The sequence below is a fragment of the Eptatretus burgeri genome, chromosome 11, assembly GCF_056783735.1.
Source record: "Eptatretus burgeri isolate ZD-2024b chromosome 11, Ebu_testis_v1, whole genome shotgun sequence".
NCBI lineage: Eukaryota > Metazoa > Chordata > Myxini > Myxiniformes > Myxinidae > Eptatretus > Eptatretus burgeri.
This window is the reverse complement of record NC_140971.1, coordinates 84,161,145-84,187,115: the sequence shown is the minus strand read 5'-3', so window position 1 is coordinate 84,187,115 and position 25,971 is coordinate 84,161,145. Positions and strand designations below refer to the sequence as shown.

Genomic DNA, 25,971 nt, shown 5'->3' with positions numbered 1-25,971 from the left:
AACAGGTTGTTGACAGATTTTGAAAAAACTTGGTGGATCTGTTGGTTCGGTGACAAGAACAAGCTGATTAGATTTTGGTTCAGGTATAAATCCGGCCTATCATTAGGATACAAAATGTAAAGTGCTCAGCCTGGCGGATGTATGCTTGCTACTGAATGCAGTTCGAGTTTTTTTTTGTTTCCAGAAGATTATAACCATATTACATTGCATTATTATTACACCTGACCTCCTTCAATATTTGCATGAAATGCAATCTTCATGAATGGGCAGCTGTGCAGCAAACAATGCTTACCTCGATTGTGCTTTATGTATGAAGCTAATTCTTTATCTCTCATCTTAAATCATAGCATTGTATTGAAGTAATACAAAAGCGTTCTACCATTTTGAAAAAACAAAATTATTGTCCCAAAATTCATCTCAACAGCTTCTTTTTAATGAAAACCTACAATACAATAATATAAAAGACATGCAATTACTTGATGAACATACATTTCATGAAAGGAATAAACTCATGATAATCGACAGCATTTTTTTGAATACAATGTATTCAAGTTAATCTACCCCCGAACGCGAAACTCAACGAACAGTGTCTCAAGTTAATGAGAAATTCTGAGTTGTGTTACCCTTAGTCCATATGTGAATCTGAGTCCAGCAAAATATGTATTAAGTCGGATGCAAGTTTGAGTCTTCAAATCGAATCACGCTCTATGCTGAACCCAGGGCTTGAGTACTTCTGCGCCGTCCTGATATAAAAGTGCTTGATTGTTTCAATGTCCGACCGCATAGCTTTCAAGATTTCCTTTTTATTATCAAGATTATCAGTCTATTTGTTGAATGAAAAATGCTGGATACCTCCAGGTTCCTTATAAATTATAACGAACTGTTTTCATGGGATTGTTTTTTTGTCAACACACATGGGGATTTGAAATCTGAGATAATGGATAGTAATCCACAGTCGGAGAGGAAATAATCATACTTGAATCTTTCATCAAGGATATGAAGCTGCATCTCATGAAGCTATATATCTGGTGCAAACATTGGACAATCCTTTTGTTTAAACTTCTAAGTTACGACTCCAAAGGACTTGTCAGCATTAAGCTCCACTTTATGACTCCTCACGCGACGCTGAACTGGAAAAGTTTAATAGTGATCAATTTTCCTCCCACTGCCACTAACTTATTTTGTACTAGATGTGCAAAAGTCGAGGCAGCAAACCTTGACTAATCACTGATTGATTTGTCTGCATTAGGCTTCTTGACAGTTACCTGTAGCAGTTATATTATCTTTGAGAGGGAAAGCCAGAGCCTCAAGCATAGTGGAAAGTAATTACTCTTGATTGATTAGGCTACAACTGGATTTTCAGTAAAACATTCAAGCCTTATTGCCCAGTAAACTGCTTAGCTTTAATCAAGGTTGCTCCGTGGATGAAATGCTGGAATCATTTACAACATTTTAGTTGCTCGTAGAGTGGTTGTTGTCTGTAAACCATATGCCTGGAAAACATTGGATATGTTGTTGAACCTGTTGCTGCTTTATTCTTATTTTCCTTCTAATTCTGCATTTGCAGGTGATCGGCCTTTCAAGTGTCCACACTGTCAGTATGCTGGTGTACAGCTATCTTCACTCAAGTACCACATGGAGCATTATCATCCTGTAACACCATCACTCTCTTCTGAGGGCACTTTGGAATCGAGAGATGTTTTCACTCTGTTCAATCAACCCACAGCTCTTGCTTACCATGATATTTACAAAGGAAATGAGGGAGGCTTCAGCGGACAGTCCACAAGTTTGGCCTACATGCCAAGCCAACGAGCGATTATGCATGGTGTTGGGCAGTGCAAGGAAGAGGAGGATGACAAAGTCATGGACTATTGTGATCACTCTGTTTCTCCCAAGGGTGGTGTTACTGTTCGACAGCCGGCTCCACCTTGGAGCTTCAAATCCAAGTCTTGTAATGATCTACAAATGGAGCCACTTGACTTGTCACTTCGACCTCGTCATGGTGAAGTGATTGATGCCATGAAGGCAGCCCCTCCTTGGCAAAAGAGTGGCACTCATTTGACGGTTGAAATTGAAAAAAGATTTTCAACTGAAGCCAAGTCGGGAATTGGGCTTGCGGACAGCCCTGCCGTGATGTTGAGTGGTTCTGTGCCCTCTGCTATAGGGACTGAAAGTGGAATAACAGGAACACCTTATGGGACAGCAAAATGGTCACAGTCTTATTCACCGTCCTTGCTAACCCCACCCATACAAAGATCGAATGGGTCTTTCACAAAATCTGGATCTGTACTTGACTACTATAAGCAGTTGAACTTTTATCCACCACAAATGAACACCGACAAGAAAGAGAAGCTGGAAGACAGCGATGTTGGCAAGGGTGGTTCTATCGAGCCTAACGGAGATCACTGCAGTGATGAGAACGCGAGACAGTTTGGAGGCCTTGGGAAAAGCTGGGAGTGGCTTCGTGGAAGCATCACCAACTTGGCTGGCCTAGAAGCACCACTTTGCAACCGCTGGTTTTTAGATTCCACCAATGAGACTGATGCAACAGCTGGTGAAGGTGAGGGAATCAGGGAGATTGGTTATGACGAATATGAAGCGCAGACGGGCACACTTTAACTTCCTTGAATTGTTTTGTTTGTCGTTACTTAGCAAAAGGTAAAAAAAAAACAAGGAATCTTGAGCACTTGGCAATCATCACACTCAACTCATTTTCACAGGAGCTATGAGAGACTGAATTATGAATATGCAGCATCAATTTTGTTTTTTCTGATTGAACGATTTCATCTGCAGCTCACCTAAACTTTCTCAGTAGCATAATTGATGACATTATGCAGGTGTTATTGAGCATTTGATGCATATAATAACCTTTTGCATTGATCGACCTATAAAAGCATTTGGTGTTGTTCGGTATCATAAGTAGATCTAAGTCGCATTTTGATTTGAGAACGGCTGTCACCGGAATAGAATGCTTAAATTTTACAATAAATGTTAAAACACCTTTTATTTCCCCTGGTTGTGCAAAATATGATGTAAAAGGGGGAGGGGGGAAGGGTTGGGAGGTTGATCGAACAGGGTGGGGGAGGGGAGAGAGAATTTTTGGAAGTAATTATGACATTTTAAAAATTATTATAATTCAAGTTAAATCCTTTCTTCTTTTTATGACATTTTTTACATTGGTGTTTGTCAGATGTGCCCAATAAGGAATTTTCTTTTCCAAAACATACTTTCAAATCTGTCTTAAATTCTCTTTCAAATTTCTTACAGAGAACAATATTGCTTTTTTATCAGATGAAATATTTCCAGCAACAGTTGTTTTGAGGGTGAAAATGTGTGGTTTTATTTTGTGTGACACAGCTATTATCTGTAATTGAATGCTTTTTCATGCAAAAGTCAGACCTTGACAACTAAATGATGTGCTGCCCTAATTTTGATTAAAATGACATGATTTAAGTCGGAAAAATGCTGCAAGCAAGTTCAAAAAGTCTGTAAGTGGGCGAGGAAGGGTTTTAATTGATGAGAACTGACATATATTCGTTTACCTTTCTAAGCCTTGCTTGATGGCTCCGTGTTAAGGCAAAGTGTGGTGGAGGGAACATCTCTCGTTTCCTGACAAGCGCCCGGCAGAAAGCCCAATAAATATAACGAAATGGTGCTTTCGGTCCAAGTAGCGACAGACTGTGAGCTCAGCAATGAGATAGCTGTGTGTTGAGCTGTCATTCCAGCGAAGGTGTGTATCTTCAATTTGAAAATGCAGAAGAGTATCTGTGGTAGAGAACACTGGAATTTTGTGGGAGATTTACATGTCACAGGGTTTTCATTCAGTCCATCTGCAAAAGGTACGAGTAAAACATGAAAACACAGGATTAAATAAAAACAAAGCCACTACCAAATGTGTAATTTTTTATTGCAGTAGATGAACAATATCTTTCACATTATGTTTGAGTTAGTGTACTGTCAGTGTTGAAAGTTTTTCTGAGAAAACTCTTTGGAGTCTGATCGAACTGTCTACAGTTCGCAGATACTGTGTGTTTGGTTAACTTTGTTATTACTACCCTGCAAATACACGAGACACCGTGAGGTCTTAGTTAAACGTACATTGAGGCTCAATGTGAAACACAAAATAATTGACAATTTGGAATCTTGAGCGCAAGAGTTTTTGCCACACCCAGCATAATCATAAGTCATTGCAGCAACATGATCATGACTGATAAAATGTCACAAAATAAATTTCTTCTAGTTTTAAATTAAAAAAAAAAGATTTTGGGGTGATTTATTCGTGCAGTTCCCATCAGAACCTATGGGAACCCGGGTTCCAATCGCATATACCATATGTTTTTGTCCATTGTCTACAAATGTCCTTGTAGTTCATGTAAAAGTACACCAATGTTTCATAATTTTTCTGTCTATTTTCCATGTGATTTATGTATAAGCTCCACTAAAGTCTTCAATCACTGTTAAAGAAAAAAAAAACTATATATGCACAAAATGCCTATAGAAAGTCTACACCCCCTTTCAAAAATTTCACCTTTTGTTGCCTTGTAACCTGAAATTAAATTGCATTAAATCAGACTTTTCCACCTTTATTTACACATTTAACTGACAAGGTCCAAGTGAAAACCAACTTCTACAAATTTCTGAAAATTATTTAAAAATAAAAAACTATACTATCTTGGTTGGATAAGTGTCCACCCCCTTATAATAGCAATCAGGCCGTCCCTCCAACCTGGATGACCAAGCAAGGAGGAGACTGATCAGAGAGGCCACCAAGATGCCAGTGGCAACTTTGAAAGAGCTACATGACTTATGGCACAGACTGGTCACTGTATGCATGTAACAACAATATCTCAAGCACTCCATAAGTCTGGCCTGCATGGTAGAACCAGAATGTGGCAAGAAGGAAACCATTACACAAAAAAGCTCACCTGGAGTCCCATTTGAGGTATGCAAAAAACCACTCCAGAGATTCTGAAGCCTTGTGGAAAAAAGTTTTGTGGTCTGAAGAAACCAAGATGGAACTTTTTGGCCTAAATGCAAGATGTTACATTTGGTGCAAATCCAACACATCACATCACCCAAGGAACACCATCCCTACTGTGAAGCATGGTGGTGGCAGCATCATGTTATGGGGATGTTTCTCATCAGCAGGGACTGGGGCACTAGTCAGGATAGAAGGAAACATGGATGGAGCAAAATACAGAAAAATTATAGAGGAAAACCTACTGCCCTCTGCAAGAAAGCTGAACTTGGGATGCACGGTCACCTTTCAGCATGACAACGACCCGAAACACATAGCCACAGCAACACTGGAGTGGCTATGAAACAAAAAGATAAATGTCCTTGAGTGGCCCAGTCAGAGCCCCGACCAAAATACAATCAGAAATCTGTGCCATGACTTGAAGATTGCTGTCCATCAACACTCTCCACAAATCTTGATTGAGCTTGAACAGTTTTTCACAGAAGAATGGGCAAATATTGTCCAATCAAGGTGTTCTCTTCTGTTCTTGTATGTGGCAGCTTGACTGCCTGGGTTGCTATCATTTCTTGGAAGCACAGCTGTGCCACTGATGCTGTGCCCCTCCACCAGTACATTGGTACCATTTCACCAACCTCAGAAGGATGACAGGCTGAGTCAACCCCACCTGGTGTTAATTCAGCAGCTAATATGACTCAAACTCAGGACCCTAAGATCCTTAGCCAGCCACCCTAACCATTAAGCCAACACTAGGCTTAGTCATGGTGTGCAAAGTTGGTAGAGACCTTTCCCAACAAACTCACAGCTATAATTACTCAGAAAAGGTGCTTCCACCAAGTATTAACTTAGGGAGATGGACACTTATCCAAGCAAAACATTCTTGTTATGTATTTTTAATTCATTTTCTGTGATTTGTAGAAGAATTTGTTTTTCACTTGGAAGTTGTGGGTTACGATGTGTAAATACAGATGGAAAAGTCTGATTTAATCCAATTAAATTCCAGGCTAGAATGCAACAAAAGGTGAAAATTTTTGAAAGGAGGTCTAGACTTTCTATCGCCACTGAATATGTATATATACATACATATATAAATATATATATAACGATATACAGTATATATATATATATATATATATATATATATATATATATACATATATATATATATATATATATATATATATATATATATATATATATATATATATATATACATACGGTACTGTATACATATTGCATGTTCTGAACATGATAGGGATTCTTAGAATAGCGTCTTGCAGATTACTCATTGGTCTGCTTACAGCAGTAGGAAATATCATATTGGGCTCGAATTCAGTGACTAGGAAAGAGCTATATTGTTATTGTAGTTGCTGTTGCTGCTGCTGGTGTTTTTGAAATCTCATATATTCAAATGTCATGCAATTGTGATGATTGTTTTTGTCTTTTTGAAGCTCTGAAAGACATAAATAATATTGTCTATTGGATTTTACATTTATGGGGGTGTTTAAAAAGATCTACGAAGGAGATACAATAGTCCAGAACATGATAAGGATTTTAATTTATTTTTGCAATATATTTGTATGTACGATGAGTAAAAGGAAATAAAAAACCCCAATCATTTGTGATGTGATGCATTGTTGACTTGGTATTCCTGACTGTGTTGCTTGTTATTGCACAGGAATATGACAATATCTTCATAGGATTTCCAGATTAATATTGAGACCATCTTCAGATTGTCTGATACCAAGTTGTGCACTTGAGTGTGTTTAAATAATTAGCAGTACACTTGTGGAGGTCTTTCTAAGCAATCAAAAACTCTCGGACTCGCAATCTGCCACTGTAAAGAAAAAATATGGGAAAGTGCCAAAAACACTTACCCCCACGATAACCCGAAAATGCTGGAGTAAAACATCATCTCATTTTTAGCTCACCTGTAATTTAGTCCAGTGAGCTTATACTGTACGATTGAGCAGTGTCCGTCGGCGTGAGTGAGTGAATCTGTAAACACTTCAGTCATTATCGCTTGAACCAAACACACGATTTTGATGAAACTTGGCCACAAGCTTCATATGTGATGCCGAACGAAAATGTATTGCCCACATCCAGATCTGTGCTCATTAAGGTGGTATACGGATGGGGGTGGGGGGGCTTTTGAGCCCCCAAAATAGGTGTTTGCTCTCTTCTCCAAAACTACACACACAATTTCAATGGAACTTGACCACAACCTTCATCACCCATGATGTAACAAAGTTTTTTCATGGCATTAACAAAATCGGGGTCAAAGGGTGTCTGAGGAGGGTTTGAATAACTGTTGCTCCTGATCCAGGTGAGCTTCAGGACACGCGGTCCTATTTTTATTCTCTCAGGGCCATTGCTTTTGTGCAAAACTTTTGCAACTAATCACACAAAGATAACTGGAAATTGTATGAACAAAAATGTGACACTCCATTATAAGACTGTGTAGAAAAGGCTCTCAAATATAATAGTGATATTAACAAACTGTATATTTAATGTTCAGTCTAAAAGTTATTGCCAAATATTAATTGTGGAGAAACTAAATTGGTTAGTTCCTCACGCGCTTCAATTTGTTGTTTTTTTCGATGAAGTGAATTTCTTGCTTTCGGAAGCTTACTTTTGGAGTCGCAAACTACTTTAAAGGTCTTCAGAGAGGAAAGAGGCTGCTACCTGCCTCTCTGAAGGATGAGAAATGATACGGCAGATGGTGGAATAATCAGCAAAGAGATATCAGGGTTTTCCAAGGAATCAAAAGGGGAATTTATGAAAACGAGGAACAAGACTGGGCCCAAGACACTGCCTTGGGGCACTCCATTATTGACAGTGAGAGGAGATGATAGAATCCCGTTAAGATGAACACACTCACTCTGGGAGTGAAGGAAGTCAGTGATTCACAAGAGGAGGTGGCCTTGGATGCCATAATTGGATAGTTTGGAGATCAAGACGAGGTGCCAGATTGTATCAAGTGCTCGAGATTCGTCCAGAGAGATGGCCCCAAGTTCATGATTGAGATTGAAGGCTTCCATCCATTGTTGGGAGAGTTGAAGCAGTATGTCCATGGTAGAATGACTAGGTCTGAAACCAAACTAATGTTCTGAAATCCGGCCATCAGAGAAAAGCAAGGATTTGATATCAATTGTTATGATATATTCCATGAGATTGTTTATAATTGGAAGCAAATAAGCCTGTATTTAAGAGGATCATTTTTTTATATTGATGTTGGTTAACTTCCAGGCAGATAGAAACTGACCCAGAGAGAATGATCCATTAAAAAGAGCAGAAAAAGGATGAGGAAGACCAGCAGAGCAAGTTTTTAGGACATGCTCACCGATGCCATCTGGGCCAGTAGTAGATGATAAATGGGGTTTCTGGGACACCCATTCAAATGAATGGGGGAAAGGGAAAAAACTTTCTGACCCAAACCCCAAAATAGGAGACTCATTTCTTCCCCACCTATCCCCTTCCCTCCCATACAAGCAAATGTAAAATTGAGTCTATGAAAGATTGAGACTTGCTGATTAAAACACTTCATCCCCAAAACATAATCACAGTCCTTTTATATTTTCCTTCCACTCAAAGAGCGAACTTACGAATATTTGCCCATGTTCTACTTTAGGGAATAACTTGATTTTCTTACAACATTCGTTTCCATCGAGTATATTCACAAAGAATAACTTGGAATTTGGTTCTTGGTTTAAGTGTCTTTGTTGTGCAGAAATGAAATGATAAACTTCTCTTAATGCTCTTATTTGACCACCTCCTGAGCTACATATCATTTTGAGTTTGTAGTAAATTGTTTTTCCATTGTTCAATTGATAACCATCAAAGTTTTCAGTCCATTCAAGGATATTTTTTTTCTTTACATCCTCCAACTTATTTGTAATTCAATTTATCCACTTATTTGTTTTATCTACTTTTTACCCGGTTATTTCTTCAATAAGACTTATTTGATATTTCTCACATTATTTATGTTTCCCATTTAAATATCAAGGCTGATGACATCTCCACTCTTTGGTTTGGTTATTGCTCGGTTCTATCATTTATAAATCAGTAAAAAGACAGCGGTAGCCTGTTAAAATTTCCAACCCAATATCTTAACACTTATACTTATAACCATAAGGGAAACAATTGATTCCATTTTCTAAGATATATTTTTTATCAGCAAAAGCTCATAATGCTTTCTTATTTATCTCTTCTGTATATAATTTATGCTTATAACTTCTTATTGTGTTCATTTTTCTATACTCTTCCTTCTTTAAGGTTAAACAATTGTAATAATGTTTAAAGTTTATTGTTTCCTTGATTATATTTTTCTTTATTCCTTTTAGCTTCTTATCACACCTTTCAGTGTTATAATTATCAATATGCGTGAAAGCATAAGACTTTGATCTCAATCCTATAAATTCACTCATGACCTTCCCACCAAATTCATCTTTAAACTTACCAATAACCTTTTTATTCTTTGATGAAAACAACACATCACCTGACTTATAATTACTTGTATCATATATATATATATATATATATATATATATATATATATATATATATATATATATATATATATATATATATATATATATATATATATATGTATGTATTATCAATCATATCCTCATATACATCACTTGTCTTAATTTCTAATATAAAACTATCTGTATCCATGTATAACAATGACACATTATCCTTCTACTTTGATTTTAAATTATGATGGTAATAGTCATACATTAACGACTTTGACAAGTCAAGAATTGATGTTCCTATATAAATAGGTTTTTCCATTTCAATACTCTCTTTTTTCAAATGAATAGCACGAATGTTCTCTGAAAACACAACCGCTCACTCAAAACTTGGTCTATTAATTAACTTTGAAGCCTGTTTCCAAGATGTAGCAAGTCTTATGTTTTGTCAATTCCTAACATTTTCCATAGTCTTTCCAACTACAGCATTATTCATTAATTTATAAAAGTCCTTCTCAAAATCTGTTTTTGCTTCTGTTCTCCTTTTGGTTCACGAAAAAAATAAGTGACCACTATATTCGTTATTGGTGTGTGTGTGTGTGTTTGTGTGTGTGTGTGTGTGTGTGTGTGTGTGTGTGTGTGTGTGTGTGTGTGTGTGTGTGTGTGTGTGTGTGTGTGTGTGTGTGTGTTGGGTAGTCGATCCAGTCGAAAAAAAAATTTGGGGGAAATTTGTTCTGCCCTTATTATCAGTTTTTCCGTCGGTTTGTTAGGTGGTCGATCTAGTCAAAAAAAAAATTTTTTTTTGAAATTTGTTCTACCCTTATCAGTATTTCCGTCGATATGCTTGTTGGGGAGTCGACCTCGTCGAAATTTTTTTTTTCAAAAAAAATTTTTTTTTTAATTTGTTCTCCCCTTATCAGAATTTAAAATGGCGATTTCGATGAAACTTGGTTGGTAGGTTCATACCATGACCTAGTTGTGTGCAAATGAGAAACGTTGCTCTGGACACCACAGTTGCCAAGCAACGGGACTTTGAAATTTTTGAAAAATCATAAAAAAAAATTATTTTTAGAAAATCAAAAATTGGGCCACGAGCGACTTTGGGCAGTACATTCAGCCATATTGTCAAAAATTTCCAGCCGGATCCTATGAAAACTGTCGGAGAAGATAGACTGAATGAACCCTGGTCAAAAACTAAAAAAAACAAAGTTTGTTATATCTCAGAGACTATGAGTAAGATATACATGAAACTAGTATGGTAGATTCATGGTATGTCCACGTTATGTGTGAGAAAGAACCGTTGCTATGGACCCCTCCATTGCCTAGCAAAGGCCGACAAGCCTATAAATGTGGGGGTATTTTAACAAAAAAACAATCTGCAGCATTAACCCTTGAAGCTGGAATCATGAATTTTCTTGTGCTTAATCCTCAGGTCATTCCCCATCGAACGGACCCACCGCGTCAGGTTATATTGGGTAGTCGACTACCCATGTCCGCCAACCAGCTTGTCTGTTGGGCAGTTGATACAGTCGAAAAAAAAAAACATTTTTCAAAAAAAAAAAAAATTGAAATTTGATCTACCCTTATTATCAGTATTTCCGTCGATATGTTGGGTAGTCGATCCAGTCGAAAAAAAATGTTTTTTTTTGAAATTTGTTCTACCCTTATTATAGGTTTTTCCGTCGATATGTTTGTCTGTCTGTCTGTTCCGTCCAGTGCTCCGTTAATACAATGGCGATTTCGATGAAACTTGGTGGATAGGTTCATACCATGACCGAGTTGTGTGCAAATGAGAACCGTTGCTATGGACACCACCGTTGCCCAGCAATGGGACTTTGAAATTTTTGCAAAATCATAAAAAAAATTATTTTTTCGAAAATCAAAAATCGGGCCACGAGGGACTGTGGGCAGCACATTCAGCCATATTATCAAAAATTTCCAGCCGGATCCTATGAAAACTGTCGGAGAAGATAGACTTTGAATGAACCCGGGTCGAAAACAATAAAAACACGAAGTTCGTTATATCTCAGAGACTATGAGTCAGATCTACATGAAACTGGTATGGAAGGTTCATGCTATGTCCTAGTTATGTGTGAAAAAGAAACGTGGCTATGGGCCCCTCCGTTGCCTTGAAACGGCCGAAAAACCTCTAAATGTGGGGGTATTTTAACGAAAAAACAATCTGCAACATTAACTCTTGAAGTAAAAAATAAATAAAATGACCGTTTTTACAGCCATTTTTCCCTGCTGTGCAGGGGTTGGGCTTTTTCTTGAGGCAATGTTTTATGGCCGGATGCCCTTCCTGACGCCAACCCTGGTCGCCTCTTACAACACACAGGGATATGGTACACCTATTCTAACCGGGGCATACACCAGGACCAGTACACTGGCATTCATTTCGCCGACCTCAGATGGATGACAGGCTGAGTCAACCCCCTGGTGTTAATTCAGCAGCCAACGGGGATTGAACTCAGGACCCTGGGATCCCAAGCCGCCACCCTAAACACTCAGCCAACACCAGGCTTATTAACCCTTGAAGCTAGAATCATAAATTTTCTTGTGCTTAATCCTCAGGTCATTCCCCATCAAACGGGCCCATCGCATCAGGTTCTATTGGGTAGTCGACTACCATGTCCGCCTACCAGCTTGTCTGTCTGTCTGTCTGTCCCTCTGTTCGGTCCAGTGCTCCGTTAATACAATGGTGATTTCGATGAAACTTGGTTGGTAGGTTCATACCATGACCTCGTTGTGTGCAAATGAGAACCGTTGCTATGGACACCACTGTTGCCAAGCAACGGGACTTTGAAATATTTGAAAAATCATAAAAAAATATTTTTTCGAAAGTCAAAAATCGGGCCATGAGCGACTGTGGGCAGTACATTCAGCCATATTGTCAAAAATTTCCAGCCAGATCCTATGAAAACTGTCGGAGAAGATTGATTTTGAATGAACCCTCGTCGAAAACAATAAAAAAACGAAGTTTGTTGTATCTCAGAGAGTATGAGTCAGATATACATGAAACTGCTATGGTAGGTTCATGGTATGTCCTAGTTATGTGTGAGAAAGAACCGTTGCTATGGACCCTTCCTTTGCCTAGCAACGGCTGAAAAAACCTCTAAATGTGGGGGTATTTTAACGAAAAAACAATCTGCAGCATTAACCCTTGAAGCTAGAATCATAAATTTTCTTGTGCTTAATCCTCAGGTCATTCCCCATCGAACGGGCCCATCGCATCAGGTTCTATTGGGTAGGCGACTACCCATGTCCGCCTACCGGCTTGTCTGTCTGTCTGTCTTTCCCGAGCATAGCTCCGTGGGTTTTGATCTCCGATCCTGATAAAATATTGGTGGGAGGTTTATATCATGATCTAGTTGTGTTTTCCTGAGAATGGGCGTGGTGCGCCCATTATGGGCGGTGCCACGCCCAAAAAACGTGTTTTTAGGGGGTAGTCGATTTCAATTTGCATATTCTCCTTGGGGTTTGTCACATCTGACAGGGGTTTCGGTATTTGGTTAGCTCTATGGCACCTGCATAGTCCCACGGAGCTCCATTTTTCATTTTCATCCCAAGGTCAACGTCACAAGGTCATTAACTTAGAAAATTGCGAATTTTGACATAAAAATGTGTCTTCTCCTCAGGGGTTTGTCACATCTTACAGGGGTTTCGGTATTTGGTTAGCCCCATGGCACCTGCATAGTCCCACGGAGCTCGATTTTTCATTTTTCTCCCAAGGTCAAGGTCACGAACTTAGAAAATTGCAAATTTTGACATAAAAATCATATGACCGCCCACACTTTGAGAGCTTGGATGACAATATTTTTGATGCATAATCGTGTGGTCATTCCCCACCGAAAGTCTTGAAACCATTTTGCTCTATCTCGAACACCTTGCCCGTGGCGCCCCCTTCAAGTTTGTTTTTTTACGCTGATTTCATCAAAGTATGGATAATCCGAGGAGTGTGAAATGCCATATAGCCTATATGACGTTATATTGTTCCTGGAATGTTCCAGAGGAAGTTTTGCACCAAAAGTCATAATCCTTGACCTTTGACCTTTAAAGTTCACAAAGGTCAAATTTTCAAAGTTGTGGGAATCGAACCGGGTTTTCAACCTTCTTCGACTAACTAACTCCAATAAGCTACAGCATGTATCCTGTTTCCTTATGTGAATGTCCACAACATTGTTTTGTGACCTTTAAAGGCTATGCAAGGGTCAAATTTTGAAAGTTGTTGAACAAAACCAGGTTTTCGACATTTTGCAGCTAATGACCTGTCACTCATACTACATCATATTGATCATTTTTATAACTTGGTCAAACATTATCACATTGTCTCATCCTTGACTTCTGAAACAATCTACATCGTCAAATACCGCTTGTGAACCATTGTCGTCTTCAGACTTGTTTGTATTAAAATCAATATACTTCATCAACCAATGACTTTGTTTAAATTTCAAAATCCTATGAATTTTCCTCACTCTCAACCCAGCATATAAATATTGTTTCATGTTCCTTTGATGCAAAACATAACTTTCTTTATCATTTAATGTAGTAAGTAGTTTTTCTGAAGATTTACCTTTTATATTAAATGACTGTTGGTAATCACTTAACCATTCTTTTCTTGGACTTTCTTTATCAGGGGCATAAGGTAGGTCTTTATGTTTGTTATGAAGTTCTTCTGGATATTTTAAATCAACCTCAAAATAATATCCAATTTCAGCATCATCCAATTATTTTTGAGGGAGACAACAATGTCTTGTAAAACTTTTTCATGTTTTTCTTGAACCCATTTAAGTTTTCCATCAGGTAAAGATTGAGACATAGCCCACCCATACAAATTGTTAGCATCATTATACATCAGGTAAGAGTTGTCCTCATTCTTATTATAATCAGGAAGATATTTGTTATTTGCTTTAGCATATCTCTTGGAACATACTTGAGATATTCCTTCTCTTTTAGCCTTCTCTATCATTAAAAGCCTATCTTTATCACTGATTAATTCCAAATTCTGTTTTGTCATTTTAAACATAGCACTGCACGCCAAACCTGGGGCTGTGTAATAGTGAGCGGGGTCTAATCCATAAGAATTTTTATTTTGACAGACTGTTCTAAAAGTTTCAAACACATCAGCCAATAACAATACATCAGTTTTAAGATACAAATCATGATATTCTCCAAGATTATTTATATTAAACTTCTCCCAAACCTTTTTAGCTTGTGTTTAATCTCCATCGGAAATATGAGTTTTTTTCAACTTGTTATTGAAACTTTCCCTTGAAAGAAGTTGTGTTTCTTTAAACTTCTCAAATGAATCCATGTCGTCATATGGATATATTCACTTTTGTGATAAGAGATCAATCTCTTCTTGATTTGAGGAATGTGATTTAAGATTCGGTAAGTTATTAATATTTGATGCGAAGTAAGATAATGGACTTGCCATAAACTTGTATATGTCAAGAAATCTGATGTGGGTTATTTGGGGATGTATGAATTGTTTTTGTGAATGAGATGTATTTTTGATCTGTGTTAGGAATGGCAGAAATATCTCCAGATGTCTTTGAAAGTTCCTTTATAAATAGATGTGTGTTATCGTGAGCGTTGTTGTGAAGAAAGACAGGAATAAAGTTTGGGGGCTTCTAATTAAGATTACAACGGGAATGAGCTGGACCTCTATATTTTCCAGTAATATGACAGTGATCCATAACTTTGGCCTCTCCTTCAATTTTCTCCTCAAACATATGACAGATACTGTTCTTTCTAAATTCCTTCTTCTCTCCCTTTGCTAATGACATTGGTTTATAGGTTTTAACCATTATTTCTCTTCGTCTTATACAGTCTTTTTCCAATCGTCTGACAAACTCCTCTGAGGAATCTTCTCCTTCTTAATGTTCTAACTTGTATTCATCACCAACAGATGATTTGATATAATAACAGAAACCACAAGGAGTATGTTTTGATATTTATTTGTGTATGATTTCTTTGGATTTGGAAAAACAGTATCTATCTTTTCAAGGATACTTTCAAAATCAGCATATATCACAAACGGATGTTTTATAGATTTGTTAAAATCTTTGAATTATATGTTTGAACCTGCTTTTGGCAAATTGATTACGGTTGATTTATGATTCCTGCAATATTTCAAATGTTGATTTAATCGTTCTTTTGTATGAAAGAAGTTGAGACATCTCTTACAAGGATACGTTTTACATTTTCTCTTGTATAGTTGTGATTTGGTTAATCTTGATAAATATTTGATGAAAGCATAATGTGATTTTTCCTTTGAAGTAAAGTCGAGAAGGTCAATGTGTGTTTCATCATTTTTATAATTGTTTGAAATTTTTAATATCTGAACTTTGTTTTGTATCTGTTAATCCATAGACATGAACAGATAGGTTCTTCATTTTCCCAAATTTAGGAATATCTCTCAATGACATTGGAAACTTTAAATCTTTAACATTTAATGTATTCTCGTATTTCGTATAATGTTCAACCCTTTCAGGTTTCCATTGTGGAGGATGTAAGTGAGCAAGAACAGACCATAGAAAACAATTATTATCTTTGTTTTGAATATTAACAATCACTTTCTGAAGTTTTACTTCTTTTGGTAAATTAATATGAGAAGAAGAAGCTTGAAGAGGATCTGATTTTAAGATGTGTATTTCTAAAAGGATTAGTTTTGTAATAGCAAATCCACTACCTACTACAGTGTTATCAACATCTTGTTCTTGTCTCTGGACTTCATCGTAAACATTACATCCTACAAAATTTTGAAATGATGAGATAAAGTGAGGGTTTGTCCTCATATAGGGAGTAGTTTTATCACCTTCTCTTACCATATTCAATTTTACTCCTATATAAAACTTAAAAGTTTTCATTTCACTTAATATGTTTTTAATTATATTTTAAATATTTTGCTTAACCATATTAACAGCTTCAATGATTGAAGATGGTTCAAGGTCTTGAAAGCAAAACAATGTTATTTTTATATGTCCTTTAAATGCCCCACCAGTGTTTTCAATGGAGAATTTTGTGGCACCTTCCCTTTCTTCATTGTTCTTGTGTTTGCGTGATTGAAGGTGTTCATTATAATTTTTAAAAAAGAATATCGTTATCACATCTATCACAATGTTTTGTTTCTTGGTCAAGTGGAGATATTTGTCTGAAAAGATTGAATGTGTGTTTGTTGGTTTGAAGGTGTTTTTTTATAACATATTCATGATTACAAACATCGCAGTACGTTGTATTCACCATATTTATATAACTAAACTTTGCTTGAAATAAAATTTTCTTGATGAAAATTCCGTTTAATTTATCAGTGAATCTGTGCTTAAACCATTTTATCCTCCAACTTTTTTGACTTAATAAATACAATGCATCAAGACACAAAAGATAAGTTTCAATAAATCTCTTCATTTGTAAAAGATACTGAGAAATATGTCGAGGATGTAAAATTGAATAAAGATAAATATAACAACTATTGGATAAAAACAATTATGGTGAATAATATGAGTTCTTCAATTTCCTTCAGTGGAAGGGCTTTTAGTATATCTGGAAGAACATCAATTCAAGTAGCTCCAACAAAGTTTCTCCCCTCCTTCTGGCAATATATTCAAAACTAGAAAAAGCAATGAAACAAGAAAAATTATCAAAAATGAAAAACCTCATGGATGAAGCTTCAGAAAGAAAATATAAGACCATCTGTAATATGCAAAGAGAAATTTGTATTTTTTTCAACAACCTTAAAGATGTAAAAACCTGACATGACATTTCGTTCAATATTAGTTAAGGACCATTTTAAAATTACCTTGAACATAAAAAATGTAGTAGTTGAATCTGTTTATGAAAAAAAGTACATACAGTAGATATAGATGGTAATGCTTTTTCTACTAATTAAATACGAGTCATTATTCAACTGAAGATTTTGAAGATTATGAGAGTGATGATAGTATCTCTGTTGGAACAGAAGACAGTTATGATACCGAGAGTTTGTGTTCAAACGATAGTGATTAACGTAGTTTTATAGATGATTGTGAAAGTACCAATGAAAGTACCGAAGATGATACCGAAGATTAATTTTATTTGAAGTAATGTTTTACTTTATAAATATGAATAGTTTACTAGATTTTGAGCCTCTTGAATTTCCTGATTCTCCACATGACAAATTTGAGAATTGTCCTGTGTGTGAAGGACGGGGATTAAACACAGAGTCAAAAGCCTCTAAACAATGTATGTTCTGTGATTATCTTCGAATTAATGACAATAAAAATATAAAAAGGAATATAATTCTTTGAGATTTACACCAAAAATGAATTACTTTACAAGATTGATTAGAGAAATGAATGTGAAGTATGAGGGTGATAATAAACCTTTTCTTACAAGAGAAGAGACTGAGCAAATGATGACCATGTTTCATGGATTGATGACATATTATTCACGATTGTCATTTTCAGGTAAATATCAACACAAGATATTGAATAAATAACAAAATGGATTATCTTGAAATTAAACCTGAACTTCGGATAAAACATAGAGTTTCCAAAAAAGCCAATAAAAAGTTAAATAGCTTGTTTTCCAAATTAGCCCGTGAGCCAGTCGCCTGATTTTGACCAATTAGTACCACCTGGGGACACCAAACTTTATTGTGATTTTCTGATAGCTATATGTATCTGGAACTCAATGCACCATGATGGACATCTGTGACTCACAGCTTCAGCTCAGTAGAGCCCTTTAAACATAAGTGGGGTCTACTCAGAAAAACGTCATATTTTCTGACATAAGAACAAACACATTGTGTACTCGCAAGTATTTATTGACACCAACAACATGAAAAACACAAGTCCATTTCCATAGGATGTACCGCTGGAGAGAATTACATGAATTGAATGACACCAAATGATATTGATTATTGTTTATAATGTGTCACTATCGCTGTCACTGTCCGAACCATCAGATCTCTCTTCCTGCTCAGCATGGACCTCCTTGTCTTTCATGTTCTCACATTCCTGCATTAAGCAGGCCTGAGTACAGTGCAGTCCATTCACCATACACTGGCAGGTGGGCAACTTGCATGACTTCTTGCATTTGCAAGACAGGAACTCCAAGACTGTGTCTGGTGCTGGTGCAGCTGTCATCCAGTTGATAACAAGTTCTTCGTCATCACCCAAGGACCAGCCTTTGTTCTCCAGCGGACTTGGGACTTCTGGGTCTGCCTGCAATGCTCTGTGCCAGATGGCAGCCTGATAGTTGGCCCTCATTGCATGTAGATGCAAACAGTTTTGGCAGGGGGGCAACTGTCCAGATTCTACGTTTCCATCTTTCACACGGAACAATTCATATCGCATCTCATTCACATCACAGATTTCTGACTGGCTTACGTAGAGACGACATGTGAATTCTTCCAAGACCTTAAGAATTTCATCAGTGAGCTGCCATTCTTTTCCCAGTTTTGCGAATACATCTCTGAAGTGATCATGTGGCATCAACCGTTTAAGTGCATCGAGCTTACCGCGACCACTAAAAGCACTGACTGTGTCACATCCTGTGAATGAATGTAAGCTGAGCAGAGAAGCACACACGCCATGTCCTTGGGCAGCTGACACTTTTGACATGCTGATGTACCTGGTTCGAGTAGTTGTACCACATTTCACATACACACTGCAGTTAATTTCTTTGTGGAAGGCCAGACAGAGAAGAAGGATGTCAGTATCCTCAGCTACCATGATGATGGAAGATACCAGTGGAGCTGCATGTTTGATGTGGAAGATGACTCTGGTGTCTGCTTCTTCCTGGGATGTTTTCAGTTCATCTTCTTCAATCACATTGTCCCGTGTGAGCCTGAAGCAAAGGTTATCACATGTGACATACAAAGTTTTTCCTCCCAGTTTTACTCTCATATTCGGCTTTTTCCACTGGCTGGCAATGAAACTGATCAGTTTCGTCTTACTAGCACCACATGACAAGAGATGTCTCCATTGCTGAATCTTGTGACCAGGAATAACATTGGTGAAGCGTATCCCAGTTTCCGCACCCCTCGAGGTCCTCTCGGCTCCCTTGATGGACAGCTGTTGATACACATCAAAGACCACATCAATGGCGTTCGCTCCCAATGCCAATCCTTAGTACAGAGGCAAGCATATGGTCTGCTAGTTCTTCAAAGGTGAGCTTGTCACTCTTCAGCTTTTGTACAACACTCATGCCATCAATGATACAGGCAGATGGTCTTTCTATATCTTCATCAGGTGCTGCCTTAGCCTCTAATTTTCTTGCCAGTGCTGCCTTGTTCGTTTTCTTTGGTGTCCCATCTGTGTTGGCTAAGGACCAGGGGATGGGACCCAGAGGATGTTTTAGAACATCCTTCATGCTAAGTTTTCTCTACGAAGCAACAAGTATCATATGACGAAATAACTTGTCACTTTTCAGGATGACTTCTTTACTTGATGATTTCGTTTTACGACTTTTGGTAGTGTCAAACGTCTTGAGATTCAGCTGAGGAAGTCTCTGATGAAAGTTTTCTCCTGTTTCCAAACGACTCTCCTGGAACTTCTGACGAGCTTCTTCACCTTTCTTTTGGGCTGACAGGAGATGAAATGACACGTCCGGATATGCAGTAGCACCGGTGGAGATATTGATGAGGTCTGTTTCTCCTTCTTGAAACGGATTCGTCCAATTGGCTTCCAGAAGGTCTTCAAGAGCCTGTACAGCATCCTCATCTTTCTTTCTGCGAGAGGGTGTCAGATCATGGTGAGTAGCAGCACCATCAGAGACATCGGTCATCTTGCGGAGCTGCTGAAGGCAAGAGCTGCGGTATTCTGCCATCAGATAGTAGTGGGTTACTGCACCAGGATTGAGTGAGAACCCTTTGGTACCACCTGTAAAATTTGAAAAGGATTCCGTTTAGTATGGATTGGATATCAAAGGAGTATTTCACATATTTTATGTCAGTTTGTTGAACATCTGTGTAATGTTGAGATGTTGTTCATTCCTGATACATTTGATAGATTTTACCAGCGGTCTGGGTGTCCTTGTTGACAGTTTCCTCGATCGTCTGATCAACTGGGATCCGTCTGAATGTGTTGGTGTGGCTCAACTGCACCGAAAACCCTCCATCTAGCATGTGTTTGTGAACCTGTGGATGTGTCTCTGGCAGCATCGTCATATCACAATAGTACATAGAGAGGTATCTGAAAACAGAAAAATAGTTCAAGCTTATTCACTCCAAAGCCATTGTTTAACACTCCAATTATACTGGAGTGATTGATACTTGATATTAAACTTTATTCAACATTTCACGGAGTGAGACAGCCCCCCAATAATACAAATAATGATAAACATGCACCTGGCGTAATTTTGTTTGTCGTATGCAATGCACCATTGTGTCATCCTGTTGATCCCAGAGAGATGAAGAAGCCAGTTTCCTTTACGTGATGCTCTAATCAGATCTAGCATGATGTCCAACAGATCAAGAAAGGAGGCCCAGAAGGACGCGAGTTGGCCTTGGTTGTTGTGTAGGTGGTCAAGATACTCCAAGAAGTGGGTGAGGATGACTGACACAGAATCATTTGGTAGAACTGATTCCAGTGTGTCTTGGCTCACATCAGTATGTAAGGTTCTCATGGCTGTGAGAGTCTCTTCTATGTGTCTTCCGTCCTCACTGTGGTGTTCTGCAAGCCAGAGATAGAATCCTTTCCACGCTAATCTAAGCAGTGCTTCATACAGAAGTTTGTAGAGACAGACTCCTCGATTGTAGTAACTTCCTTCAAGTACGGAGGTGATAGAACCTTCTGCTATGATCCCTGATTCCACAGCAAGATCTCTCAGGCCAGCAGAGGAAAACCTTTTCCCAATGATGGACATGAGATTACTCAAGGTATGGAAAGTCCCCATGCATATTATGACACTCTGGAAGATTTCACCATTCTTCCATTTGATTTCCATAGCTTTCGCATACAGAGCTTGATCAAACACACAGACAATCTCATCCAAATCAAGCTCTGTCTTTATCTTCATGACCTGAATCAACACATGGTGAACTGTTGACAACTGTGTAGCTGGGGCATTTATCGTTGGAAGATAGCCTACAGTGTCTTTGTGGATAATTTTGTTGCCACTTATCTGCATATTGAAACCCGTCCAGGAACTGACTGACTGATCCTTGGTATCTGAGAGACGAGTCAGAGACCATACCAGGTTCGTTTGCATCGCAATATCCCTCACAGATTGCAGATCTAATACCTGGGGTTTCAAGACTGGTGGACCCAGTCTATTTCCAGCATTGTACTCTGGAATATCTTGTGGAACAGCAGTTACACTATGCTCTTTCCTGGTGAGAAACTGAGCCTCAGTTTCTTGAGGTTGGGCTGTGTGAACCTGTGGCTGTATCATGATCCCATTCACTCTATGTGATGTGCCTCCACCACTTAAAGTTTCTTCAAGCCTATCTATGTTGTCATAGGCAAGTGAGGAGGCAATGCAAGGATGGGAAGATGATGGTAAAACTATACCTCGGTCTGCTTCTTTCATCTGCTTTTGAAGGCACAATGCAGTGTCTATTTAATTTCTTCCAGCTTGGAGTAGGAAACACCATGGCCAAGGCGATTGAGCATTTTGATGAGCTCAACATTTCCTGTCAGTGACTTAACACCCCATGGTAGTAATATGTGTTTAGCAGGGACGACTTTTCCTCTACTGACAGCATAGATACTATCCTGACCTACCGATTGGACAACTCATTCCACCTTCTGCATTCCATCTTGTTCTGTTCCATGAAGTAGCAGTTTCAAAAACATCTTTAAAGATTCTGGCAATTCAGTATAGCCAGATTTCAGTTCAGCAGGGTGTGGAGGCCAAGGCTTTTCTTTCATGTTTTTAATTTTTCCTCTCAAGTGGTTCGTATAAAGTTTGACAATGTTCCCAATATCATCTGAGTACTTTGCATCCTGGAGTTGATCTTCGGCCTTCATCATTTTGACCACTACCTGCTCCAAAGAAAGGCCATCTGGATATACAAGAAGTTTTCCTTTATCATCAGAGACGAAATGAAGTGACTTCTTGAATTCACATTCTAGCTTCCGGCGAATATGTTTCTTCGTAGAGGGTTTCACATCATTAATGCCAAGTTCGTGCAGGAAATTCAACAACTTTTCAGTCAGTTTCATCATTTTGACAACTTCAGGTTGAACTAATAATGTCTTGCGCACATGCTTGAACAGAAGAAGGTAGGCCTCCCGCTCTGCTGCCAGATAAGCCTCATCATCTTCAGTGACTTTTGATGTTTTCTCCATTGCTCCACGGGTGTATTTGCTGTAACATGATTTATGGTAATGAGCCTCTGCAGCAACCAACTCTCTGGATGTGATGGCAAGTGTTTTCTGGTCCAATTTGGCCTGAGCAACACTTCTCACTGTTTCATCTGACCTGAGTTCTCTGGACTGTAGGAGTGTTTCCCTGGTATTCGAACCAGCCACATATTTGCTTTCCTTCTCACAGAAGATACATACAGGGTCTCAGACACGAGATGTAGTTGAAGGAGCACGAGAAGATTTTCTCCTTTTGGTGGAACATTCTGGCTCAGAGTCAGGTTCTTGGAAATTCTGAAGCATTTTCTTGTGTGTAAAATCAGATCTACAGTCTCTGTGGTAGAACAACTTTTCGCTGTATTCATCTTCTTTAAGTTCCAGGATGGGCCCAAAATTCCGTAAGTTGGCTGCATGGAGTAATACACCAACAGATTTGTCGTCTCTGGGTTTGGTCAGTTCAGATTCTGAAGTCTGCTTGGAACAAATAATGCAAGCCCTTTCTTTCAATGATTGCATTTTCTGTTTTTTCTTTGGTGAGTCCATCATGTATCATTGTAGAGTGATACCTCCATACAGTCACAGAGTCACCTGAAAAGATATAAAAACTGGTTAAGTACACTATTGTCATATAAATGTATTCACTCTATTATCATTTTATTCTCTGGATCTTTGAATAATTTCCAATTTTTCTGCAGCTGAACTACATATTAACTATGACTTAAGTAAGGTTATCAAGTTTAAGATCAACAAGGTATAAAATAACTTAGGAATAAAATGGTCTCACTTGATATTGAAGATCGGTGAAATGAAGACAAGCTGTCGACTGCAAAACAAACTTGACTATGGATGTTAGTATAATAAACCAGAGGTTATTTCACCTTAATAACTTAATCAAATATGAAGAAATTCTCAATAAATGTTTTCATGTCCATTAGCAGTAAATATTTATGCTATTGATCAATATTGCGCAATTATCGATGTCGCAGAGATTAGGACACAAAGATAAATTCCAATCACATTTTTATGTTATTGCAATATATTTGATATATTCCTGAAGTATAATCACTTTCAGACACACACAACACAACTTCATTATGAAAATTTATTTTTATTTGGCCTGTCCAGCCATTTAAGCATTAAAACATGGATGACAAAATTGTACATTTTGTGTATTTTGCGCAAAAACATTAATTATGCTATAAAAAACTTAAGCTGTGAGTTTGAAATGTCCATCATGCATTTTTGTGAAGTATATGGGTGCACCATCAATAAAAAATGTTTCGTTTGGTGCCCCCCAGAAGGTACCGATATCTTGTCTGGCTCACAGACTGAATATATAAATGAATGATTTTTTACCCATTTGGGAAAATAAGATAAAATTTAACAACCATAAATATCTTCGAAATTCATCAATATGTCTCATCGTTGCTTCAAGCGGATGTGGAAAAACCTGCTTACTTTTAAAGATGCTCCTTACTCCCAACTTTTTCGATTATGATAATTTAATAATTTTCACAAAGTCGAGTTTTCAACCAGAGTATCAACTACTCTCACAAGGTTTTAATGCTGGTCTTCAAAAAGAAGATATAATCAGTTGATTTAAACTTCAAAACAAACTAAATGATGACAACATTGAAGATATAATACAACTATTTTGTTATACACAGAGATATAAAAAGAAATCAAAGCCGATAACTTGTATCCTTTGTGATAATACGGATGATATACCTTCTCCCCAAGATTTGGATAAATCAAAAAAGAACCTCGTTATCTTTGATGATTGTGTTAATGAGAGAAACCAAACGGTAATGTTAGCAACTACACAAGAGGGAGACATTCTTCTTGTAATTGTATTTATCTTAGTCAATCATACTTTCAACTCACTCGTCACTCAATAAGAAACAATGCTAATACTTTTATTTTATTCAAGTTAAATTCAATCGATATAAACAATTTTTGGAGAGACAATTGTTCTACATTATGTAGTAAAAAGGAATTTGGGGATTACATGAAGCAGACGAATGAAAAATATAAATATATTGTTGAGAAACAAGATAAGATATGAAAAGATATTTTTTATTTTATAAACAATTACATATATAAATGACAACTATTATTATAAATCTTGTGGGTTAATCTGCTTCTGGAAAAAACTTTCATAAATCAAGGTTCTTGAATAGTACAAATGAAATATTGTAAATTTTCTAAAAAAAAAACACCATGTGATTTGTATTGTATCAACAACAACCAGAGCAATATGACCCTGAGAAGTAGAAGGTGAAGATTATTACTATATTTCGGTCGAGGAACATATGCGATTGAGGAATGAAGGCCAAATATTTGAGGAGGTTTCTCTTGGTACAACAAAATATTCACATTGTAAGAGTGAGTTAAAGAAACTAAAATCTGGTGGTCTTGGGATATTAGAAACTAATCCAGAAGGAATGAGACAAATTATTAAACATCTGAGTGGTAATGGGGTTAAGATTTTATCATTCGGTTTTGATGTTGATGAAGAAACTCAATGCAAATGCAAAGATACAAGTATTGGTGAGGAAGAAATTACAACTCGTATTAATGTTAATAAAGAATTTGATGAACTATTTAAAGAAAAGGATTTATTTGAACACATCTACTTTAATGATGAAGAAAAGGAAAATTTCCCTGTTGACCTTTATTATTCAGTGAATGATATTTTCCAATAAATAAATGCATGCAAAATAAAGAGCAAGCAGATTTAAGGAGCATCAAGAGTTGGTTTCAAAAGTTGTAAAACAACAGGAAGACATGAAGAAGAAACACAGGCAGAAACTAACGGGTGAAGAAGCATTTGAAAGAAAACAAGATAAAAATTTTAAACCACTTTTAAAAACTTCCCAAGAAAAAATTATGGATGCTTCCACAGTTCCCACAATAGAATATACTCCTAAAAAACTTCAAATGTTAAAAATATTTCAATCAAATGATGGAGGAAGAATTAGAGCATTTTGGAGAATTAGAATATGATGATGAAGGATTACTTCAACAACTGGTAGAGATTAATCAACCGGATGTGGAAAGTGGGAATGCTGATTATATTGTGAAGGCTCTTCAAAACAATTAATATTCTGCAGATTCAAAACTCAAAGCATGACTCATTCCAACAGAACAACCAGCAAGATTTCATCTTGTTTAAGAAAAGGGATTGATATTGAATGATGAATTAAGTTTCTTGAGTTCTGCTCAACCC

The 25,971-nt window shown here is 37.3% G+C and overlaps 2 protein-coding genes across 10 annotated transcripts in view; one reads left to right on the top strand and one right to left on the bottom strand.

Annotated features, from left to right (window-relative positions):
- LOC147017509 (zinc finger protein 536-like) overlaps positions 1–25,971 on the top strand; it is a 316,222-nt gene that overhangs the window by 192,289 nt on the left and 97,962 nt on the right. For all 9 annotated transcript variants that reach the window (XM_085847220.1, XM_085847221.1, XM_085847222.1 and 6 more), the window contains one exon: positions 1,568–2,560. In XM_085847220.1, the coding sequence (XP_085703346.1) occupies positions 1,568–2,560 (993 nt within the window). The remainder of the gene's footprint in view (positions 1–1,567; positions 2,561–25,971) is intronic.
- On the bottom strand, positions 18,788–20,620 carry LOC147017511 (uncharacterized). Its single transcript, XM_085847224.1, has 2 exons — positions 20,452–20,620; positions 18,788–20,315 (listed from the first exon to the last, which is right to left on the bottom strand). Exons 1-2 carry the CDS (start codon positions 20,615–20,617, stop codon positions 19,819–19,821), a joined length of 663 nt encoding a protein of 220 aa, XP_085703350.1. The 5' UTR covers positions 20,618–20,620; the 3' UTR covers positions 18,788–19,818.

Excerpts from the sequence above, each read along its gene's own strand:
- LOC147017511 (XM_085847224.1), bottom strand. The coding sequence starts at position 20,617 with ATGTACTATTGTGATATGACGATGCTGCCAGAGACACATCCACAGGTT. Across the intron at positions 20,316-20,451 it reads CAAGGACACCCAGACCGCTG|GTGGTACCAAAGGGTTCTCA; the intron begins GTAAAATCTATC and ends CAAATTTTACAG.